Genomic DNA, 9,892 nt, shown 5'->3' on the forward strand with positions numbered 1-9,892 from the left:
AAAAAAAAAAAAAAAAAAAAAAGTAGAAAAAAAGCCCCTATACAACCTCAGAGCTGTGATTTTGCACCATAGCATTTGAACTAAACTTCAGCATTTGTTTGCTTAATGTTTAATAGAAGTTGAATTTATAGTAGAAATATTTTTCTCAGGGTTTTGTTAAGGTCTGGTGCTTAGAGTTGAGATCTCTAGTGATATTCTCTAATTAGCCTTCACGTAGTCTGCAGAAAGTGAAGCCTGGTAAACCAGGAAGACCACAAAATCCTGCTGTTAGCTATATATGACTGTATTGGATGATATGAGACTTTCTAAAACATCTGAAAAGAAGAACTAACAAAATCTTGTTGTTCACTCTGCGTTCTTTGTTTAGCCGTGTGTTCATTCAGCCAGAGAAAATCATCAACCAACATGAGCAACTTGTACAGCTAGGTAGCAATAGCTTTGTTATTTTCACATTGCCTGAAATATGTGAAGCCACTTTTTCTCCACTTAGTGATATAACTTTGTGAACTTGGTGTTCACTGAACTCTTGTAACACCTTCTGAAGAAATGGGATAGTTAAGGAAAATAGTATTTACTTTTTTTTATATGTAACTTCCTAGATTTGCCCTTCTGTCTTCTGTGTTCTAGATAAATTAACCATTTTTCCTTGTGCTTAACGTCCTTGATTTGTGGTATTAAATCTTTTTTTCATCATGGATGTCACAAATCAGCCTTCATGGTTCTTGCTTCAGATGAAATGGCAGGTTGAGTCAATAAAGAGGAAAGTGCTGTTGGAAAAAATCCGTGTTACTGACTGAAGCACGAGAACTATTGGAAGAGACCCCTCTTCAGCTTTCTGTGGACTCTGCTCTCGCTTTTCTTCTCTCGTTCTTTTACATTTTGTTGGTAACCTCATCTGCAAACACTAGCTCAGTTCTCATCTCTAAGTGAATGACTGTCAAGTCTGTCTTTCTATATCAGATGGCTCCCCCTCTGTCCAAATAAACATCTTTTCCTGTCTTATGGCTATCTAGTTGTTAGCGCAGACTAAACATGACATAATAAACAGCTTTTTCCCATTGGGTTGTCTTCCCCCATTAGGACTCCTTGCTGTACCTTTTCTCAACCATGGTGGATGTTACCACCTCCTCCCTATCACTGAGGACTGTAACTAAATTTTTTTGGACCTATTCACACTAGGTCCTCTCATCCAGGTTGTGTCTAAATTTGCAAATTTTTTTCTTGAAAGATTTAGGCATATATAGCATCTCAGTCATTTCATACACCCTTCCATATCCATCCACACACCTACAATTCTCATTCAGGTTCTTGTTGTTGCTTGTTTCAGTTACTGCATGATCTTTTCTGTGCTCTTGACAAATGTAGTCTTGTCCTACTTCTGCGTGCAACGGTAAGCCTGCCTAGATAGTTTTCCTAGCCTGTTGTCTTGACCAGGTTATCCCTCTCTTTGAGGTCCTTTTTATCACTTCAACCCTTAACAATTTGTTTTTTTCAAGGTATTTAACTGCCTATTCCTATCCTGTGTATCTTCCCTCATTCATTGTTGAAAAATCAGCTCCTGCACCTCTTGGCTCATGATGTCAGTCTGCTATCCTCATTAAATGTTTAAGTAAGCACTTCTTCCCATGCTGTCTCTTGGCTAATATAAGCTTTTGGGAAGCTACCACATTATCTCCCTTTTGATACCTCCCTTGAAACATTTTTTTTGTAAAGCAGTAATAACCTAATTAAGGGTGGGAGCCCCATTTGATATTGTTTCACCTATGTGTAGAATTGAGGGTCTCACAGATATTTAGTTACTATAGATGGGCTTGGACCAGAAGAGGGATCACAATACAAAAAGGATGGAGAATGCCTCTATAATGCCAATAAAATCTTGACACTTGTTAGGTGTGTTGACATTTCTGAGCTTCCCCTTTTGCTTTCTGGCCTGTCTGTATCCAACTGTTGTTTTTGTGTTTTGTCCAATGCTTAGATTACATATTTTTGGGCTAGGTACAGGCATTCAGAAATCTTGCAGCAGAATCAGTCTGTGTTGCATGATTTTCTATAAGCGGTATAGTTTAGATCGGTAACAACCAGAACATACATTTGCCCTTTGGAGGGAGATGATCTTGAACCAGGTTCTGCCATTTTGAAACCAACCTGTGTGCTGAACCTTTGTTCTGTTATAGGTATAGAGTGGTTTTGTTTGCTGAAATTCTGTTACAGGTATAGACTAGTTTCCCATTGCTTATACTGGTAAAAGCGTAATGTCTGTACCTGGCCTTGGAGTCCAGGACCACTTTGTTTGGGATAATATATTTTATTGGACCAACTGCATGGGTAGAATAAATTTAGACAAGCTTTTGAATCGTATCACTATAGTAATTTATGTATATCATCTGTATGAAGGAATCAGTTGGTTTAATTCAGTAAAAACTCTTGAAAACAGAAAAAGCATTAACATTACGTTAAGACAGAAAAAGAAGAAAAATACCATCTTCAGCTAAAACATAAGATTTAGGTAGCCTAAAGATAATTCCTGTAAGTTGGTAAGTGGACAGGGCAGATCTCTATACTTCAAAATGGACAATGAAAGTATTGAATGATTAGGGGACAGGACCTCTGTTTTATATGGACTCTTCAGTAACATAATATTCCCATCTAAGATGGGGCTTTAGTTTTTAACTTGGAGATAAGACTTCTGCAAATTTTGTGAGGAGGGGAGAAAAGTGCATCTGTGTATATGGAAGGGAGGGCGAAAGGGAATGTCATTAACAAAATTTCTTACAGTACTTTGATTTGCAAGTGGTTTTGTATACCAGAATTGACAGTCCCACGCTTGCTTGTTTATGCAATCAAATGATCACAACTCAGTTTTTGTGAGGGTAATAATTTAAATAATCGCATACTTTCCCTGTAGAAGAAGACTGGCAATCTTGGTATAAGACATTTTGCATGGCAGATTTGGCTCAAATAGAGGTGTACAAAACACACATTTAAACTATTCATTTTGAAGTTTATTCCTTCTGTTGCACTATTGCTGTTGAAAGGAAATTGATTGAATTTTGTGTATATAATAGACACTATTTAGAAACACTCTATAGCTCAAGATTCTTGTAGATATCAGCTTGCACTACAGTCATGAAGTACATGTATTTCATTTTGTCTTTTTATGGTATATTTCATATTAGCATAGATATGAAGAGTACCATTTCCTGTTATCATAGGAACACGTGTACAGGTGGAAGAATGGGTCTATAACTACTTTGTGATTCTTACAGATACCAGTAGGTTTAAATCCTCCAAGATTTGTGCACAATAATGACTTTTGTTTAACACTCTGGAGTATAAGTTAAGCAAAAATTGGGTCCAAGCACAAAAGGACTAAGAAGTATGCTTGTATCTTTTACTTTCAAGATGCCAAATCAACTTTTGTCTCGCTCTCTTTCTTTCTTTCAGTGTTGAGTAATAGAAGAATTCTGCTTTAAACACGCTTGTTTTTGCTTCTAGGTAAGACTGTGCCAAAATCCTAAACTTCAGCTGAAGAACAGCCCACCCTATATACTTGACATTTTACCAGATACTTATCAACATTTGCGACTTATACTGAGCAAGTATGATGACAACCAGAAACTTGCACAACTCAGTGAGAATGAATATTTTAAAATTTACATTGATAGTCTCATGAAAAAATCAAAACGGGCTATTAGACTCTTTAAGGAAGGAAAAGAACGGATGTACGAGGAACAGTCGCAGGACAGGTAAGAGTAACATTTAAATATCAAAGATTGACTCTCTTGCCTTGCCTTTTACATTGCTTACCCATGTTTGTGATGCTTTAATGTTTTAATTATTTAACAAGCAAAATATTTATTGTTTACATATTCTGAGCCTAAATCAGTCCATCATTAAGTCACTAGATTTTTTTTTCTGCTAAAAGATAGTGTATTTGCTTCATATAACTTTCATTCCAGGTCTACAGCATGTTTCCCTCCTGAGAAAGAGGGAGGGTATCTAGTTGGCGAACTGCCACTGATGACTTAAAATGAGAAATTGCTGTCTCTGTGTGAGGGATACTGACACATGCTTTCACAAGTCTTGAAATAGAACAAAACTGTATGATGCTTACATTTTTTTTATAAGATTATATAGTCTCACTAGGTAGCAGTCATTTAGATTCATGCTGAGGAATCTTCTGAAAGACCTAATTGACCCTGCTTTGCTAGGAGTCAGTGCTATTAGCAGGGATTAATGTCCAGTTTATGCTTGTTGTCTGGAAACTGGCAGAGTGCTTTTTGTGGCAGTAGGCAGGTCTTGGATAGCTTTGCAAGTTTTATTTGAAATTAACTTGGTCTTTATGGGGGACTGTGCCATGATAGAACTACTTGTAAATGTTATTTAGATGTTTTGGGTTTCTTTGTAGTTTTTAAAAATAAATAGGAGTTTTGATACTGTATATTTAGAGGTGGATCCAATGCAGGGAATGGAGAATTGAATCCTTTGCTCTTTCTGCACCTGAATTCAGGAGCATGGCTGCAGTACAGTTTCATTTATGCTGAAACTACACAGTAGAAGAGCAAAAATGGTCATTTTTTTTGTACGTCACACTGCAGTCATAGTAGGTCAGAAATGCTTTCCATATGAGCCTGCTGAAGTGGTAACAAGGGCCACAACTTCTTATGTACTGTGACACTCGCACAGGGGTCTGGGATGCATTACATAAACTGCTTTGAGCCAAATCAGTTGGGTCTGATATTGCATTCAACCAGGTTTATCTCAAACTGGTTTCAACCATTTTGAAACTGGTTTATGTGCACTGAACGTCTGTTCTGTTACGGGTTTAAATCAGTTTCTGATCAGTTAAACTGGTTTGTGTGTAATGTTTGTCCCTAGCCTGTGTGTTACCTCAAATGTGGTTAAACTTGGAGAAGAAACATATCTTTTCCACCATATTTTTTTTTTTTCATTTGAGGGCAATGTACATCTAAAGAATAATTTTTCAGACTACTTTATTGACAGGAACAAGCTGTTCTATTAACGTATTGTAATTGTAATACAAGTCTAGCTTAATGCTCTTTTTCTCTTTTTAATATGGGTTCTTATACATTAAAAGTGATACTTTCGCTGGAGATGCATTGCAACCTGAAGACGCACAAAGTTATCCTGTACTGGGGGAATGATGATGGTTTCTTTGAGCATTCCTTTGGTGTGTGCAGCAGAAATAATTGTGTGAAGGAAATAAGAACTTTCCAATTGCAGGGGCAATTGGACACACACTACAGCATTATGTAAACAGATTTTATTTAGACTTCCCTATGGAATTGTGAATTGTATAAAATCCATATTTACTTGTGGTTTTGCTTACAGTATATGCAGTAAATTAAAACCAGTTTCAGTGTTAGTTCATCAAAACTAAAATTTGCTGTAGTTGGTGGGTATCCAATAACCTATCAGTGTGTGTGTTAGAAAAGATGTCAGAGGGATTTCTCTCTCTAGGAATCTTCTACTTCAGCTTCTGGATAATGGTAATAGCAGTGGGACAGAAATGTGTTCTGGAAAGCAGATGGCTTAGGAGGAGAGAGTGCTTTACATTTTACTATAGTTTATCTTCTGGGTACTCCTAGGAAAAGATTAAAAACAAGCTCAGTACCAATATATGGACAGGTTATCAATAGCTGCTGTAGCCAATATCAGAATTAGTATTTCTAGTGATTTCCTCCCCCCCCCCCCTTTTCTACTTAATGAATGGGACTGGAAATGGAAGATGAGGACACTACTACAGTAAATAATCAAATGCCCAGTAATAATCCTGTTACTTGTGCTTAAATAAGTAGAGGTTGTATGTGTGTACATTATAGTGGAAATTACCCTGCTGTGTATGGCTGAGTCTTCTCTCAGTTTTTGTATTTTTTTTAACAGTTTCTACAAGGGTCTGATTTGTCTGCTGAGATTAGGTAAATTGGTATTTGGTAAACTGGTAATGACCTAGAATACAGGCTTATCTGTATAAAGTTGAATTGTCTTGGTATGGCCAATTCCTTTTTTCTTACTAGAATAAGCTGTACTGATAACATTGCCTAAGGAAGTTGTACTGCCTTCACAATACCAGTATGGCCAAATAGTCCAATATTTTGTATGGTAGCAAACCCTATGATGATATGCCTATAAGGATATTTTTACCAGGAAAAAGTTTTTAATTATGGCTTTAAACATTAAGTAATTCAACAGTATTTCTTTCACACTGACTGATTAATTTCATTATGGACTGCTAGATACTTTAAATATGTTGGATGTCTTGGAGACTGAGAAAAGTTACTCCAACTTATCCTCTGTACCAAAATACTGAAATAACATAAGTGAAAACCTACATTTAACCTACATTTAAAAAAATATTTTGGTGCACTAATATATACCATATGTGTGTGTTACCCATCCCTATCTTTAGAGATCTTTTATTCTCCACAGCAATTTGATGTACCCTAATACACTTAAAGTTTTGCCAGATAGGTAGAGAAGATGTTGTTGTTGGTAACATTTGTTTCTAAATATTTTTTTTGTTAGTTCTAATATTTGTTTTGTTAGTTTTATGAAATGATAAATGGAAAAAGATTAAATGCTTCAAAAGATTTTTTTTTTTTCCTAGTCAGCCCTTTAAAAAATACTGTCAGCTTGAAGTCTACTCAGGTTAACAACAACAATAAAAACAAAGCGTGCGCGCGCGCGCGCGCGCACACACACACACACACACACACACACACACACACGTTAAATTTAGACGTGGTCACTTCATTCCATTTTTCAATCTCTTTTCTGCAGTGTTTGTTATATGGTGAAGTTTCCTGAGAAGGAAATACTCTTCAATAGAATTTTGTGTATATATTTATTTTTTGGTTGTTTTACTTAACAAGGATAAATGCAAGGTGCTGCACCCGGGGAGAAAAGAATGCCTATAGACTGGTGGGTACCATTCTGAGCACCACAACAGTGGAAAGAGATCTCCAAGTCCTGGTTGACACAAAAATGAACACGAGTCGCCAGTGTGACAAGGCAATAAAGCAAGGCTAACTGCACTCTTTCTTGCATTAGCAGGTGCATCACGAGCAGGTCTAGGGAGGTGATAATTCCCCTGTATGCGGCATTGGTGAGGCTGCAGATGGAGCACTGTTTACCAGGGCACCCCTCAGGGTTACCAGAAATAATAGCCACAAACTGAAGGAGAATAGATTCAGACTGGACATAAGGAAGAAATTCTTTATGGTGGGGGTTGCCAAAATGTGGAATGGGCTTCCAAGGGAGGTGGTGTTTTCCTCCCTACCCTGGAGGTGTTCAAGAAGAGATTGGATAGGCATCTGGCTGGGGTTGCTTAACCCCAGTGCTCTTTCCTGCCTGGAGCAGGGGGTCGGACCCAGTGATCTGCCAGGTCCCTTCTGACCCCAGGAATCTATAAAATCTACTTTAGAGTACATAGGGAAAACTGCCAAAAATTGCTTTTTAACTTAATTTTTGTTTTGTTATGATTGGTACATTTTTGGCAGAACTAAGACTTTTATAGGTAAATAAATGCTCAAGGCATGCAGGACACCTTCATAACAAAGAAAAATTTGTTTTAAAAAATGCTAGCTTCTAGAGATCACATGTTGGAAATCTAGCCACTCATAGACTTCATAGATTTTTTTTTGAGTTGGAAGGGACCTTAGTAGATCGAGTCTGATTCCCCTGCCCAGGGCAGGGGGGAGTGCTGGGGTCAGATGAACCCAGCTAGGTGCTTCTCTAGTCTTCTCTTTAAAGACCTCCAAGGTAGGAGAGAGCACTACCTCCTTTGAAAGCTCATTCCAGATTTTGACAACCCTTATCGTAAAGAAAATTTTCCTAATGTCTAATCTAAATCTACTCTCCGTTTAATTTAACGTCATTGTTCCTAGGAACCCCAAGGGGCACCCTGATAAACAGTGTCTCCTGCTCCTTGCTGCCCTCCCACCCCACTTTGGATAAATTTGTAGATGGCCACAAGATCCTCTCTCAGCCTCCTTTTGTGGAAATTGAAGAGATTCAGGTCCCTAATCTCTCCTTGTAGGATCTTACCTGCAGGCCATAACCATATAAGTGGCCCTCCTCTGGACCCCTTTCAAGGTTCTTCACATCCCTCTTGAAGTGCAGTGCCCAAAATTGGACGCAATACTCCAACTGTGGTCTTAACAATGCCAAATATAGGGAAGTATCACCTCCTTAGACCTGTTCATGATGCACCTTCTAATGCATGAAATACCGCAGTTGGCTTTACTTATTACTTCGTCATACTGGCTCGTATTCATCTTGGAGTTGACTATGACTCGGAGATCCCTTTCTGTTGCTGTGCTGCTTAAAAAGTCCCCTCCCAGTTTTCAGGTTTGTTAGTGATTCTTTCTCCCTAGATGCAGCACTTTGCACTTATCTTTGTTAAATTGCATCCTATTCTGATCTGTCCACTTGCCTATCTGTCCAAATCTGCCTGAATCTGCTCCCTTCCCTCCAATATGTTTACTTTGTCCAAATTTGCAGATGACACCAAATTATGGGGCAGAGTGCTTTCCACACCTTCATCCAAGTCACTGATGAAAATATGGAACAGCACTTGTCCAAGGACTGAACCTTGGAGGACTCCACTGCCCGCATTCTTCCAGGTCGAAAATGTCTCGTCCACCGCCATCCGCTGGGTGCATCCCATAAGGCAATTCTCCACCCACCTGACCATGTAGTAATCTATGTCACAACCATTTAATTTATTTGTAAGAATGGGATGCGACACTGTATCAAAGGCCTTTTTAAAATCTAAGGAGATGACATCTACCTCAACCCCTGCAGCTAAGCAATTTGTGACCTGGTTGTAAAAAGAAACAAGATTAGTCAGGCAGGATCTACCCACTAAGAAGCCATGCTGGTTGCCCTTCAGCTTTATTTTTCCTAGTGGACTCCCACAGATGTGATCCTTTAATAACCTTTTTCAAAGGTTTTCCCCAAGTTTAGAGGCGAGGCTAACAGGCCTATAGTTACCCAGATCATCCTTTCTCCCTTCTTGAAGATAGGGAACACATTGGCCCTTTTTCCAGGCCTTTGGGACCCGTCCTGAGTGCCATGACTGCTCAAACAACCGCGCCAGTAGTTCAGCTATGGCATTGGCCAATTCCTTCAGCACCCTTGCATGAAGATCATCGGGGCCTCATCGTTGTCCAGCCCCTCCAAATGCCCCTTCACTAGGTCCCTGTCCTGAAAGCTCAGAGGACAAATACAAAATGAGGAGTGGGTGGGCTGGGGGTGGAGGCACAGGGACTGTAGAATGAAATTATACACTTAATTTTATGAATCTTTGAGATTAGCCTGTAACCCAGCCAACATTATTTGAGTCATCTTTTACAAAAGTGGTACAGGAAGACTAGGGTGGTGGCTTTAGGGGGTTTGGATGAGAAGGAAGAGTGCAATGGACAAAGTGAAAAAATATGCCCCAATCGTGGCAGTGGTAGAGGGTTGTAGCAGGAATTGCTAGTAGAGGTAGCTGCAATGATGGAGTGAGTAGGGAGAGCAGTATTTTGTTGCCTTTTTAAGTAGATGGAGATTAAAACATTCCTCCCAGTTCTGCATATTAAGAATTGTTAAGTCTTCAGGACCATTATTTTTATTTTTTATTTTTTTTTGGCAACTTGGCTGGAATTAAATGCTTCCAGATGGGCAGTCCACAAGGGCACTTGAGTTTGCACAGAATGCAGCTTCCTAGTTACGGATACCTTTTAGGGTGCATATTATACCTGTACCTCATACATATACTTCTATTTTTGTTGCTGAATGCCTCTTGGGATACTATTTGCTTTATAAAGCTGAAGGTTATTGAGGACCTTGATAAAGAATTTCTCTCTTTTTTTTTTTTTTTTTTTTT

General features: G+C 38.6%; 1 protein-coding gene across 2 annotated transcripts in view; it reads left to right on the plus strand.

Annotated features, from left to right (window-relative positions):
• Positions 1-9,892, plus strand: part of CBLB (Cbl proto-oncogene B) — a 214,898-nt gene that overhangs the window by 7,837 nt on the left and 197,169 nt on the right. For both annotated transcript variants that reach the window (XM_019525791.1, XM_019525790.1), the window contains exon 3: positions 3,496-3,746. In XM_019525791.1, coding sequence (XP_019381336.1) covers positions 3,496-3,746 — 251 coding nt within the window. The remainder of the gene's footprint in view (positions 1-3,495; positions 3,747-9,892) is intronic.

The sequence above is a fragment of the Gavialis gangeticus genome, unplaced genomic scaffold (assembly GCF_001723915.1).
Source record: "Gavialis gangeticus isolate Ggan-Ray unplaced genomic scaffold, GavGan_comp1, whole genome shotgun sequence".
Lineage (NCBI taxonomy): Eukaryota > Metazoa > Chordata > Crocodylia > Gavialidae > Gavialis > Gavialis gangeticus.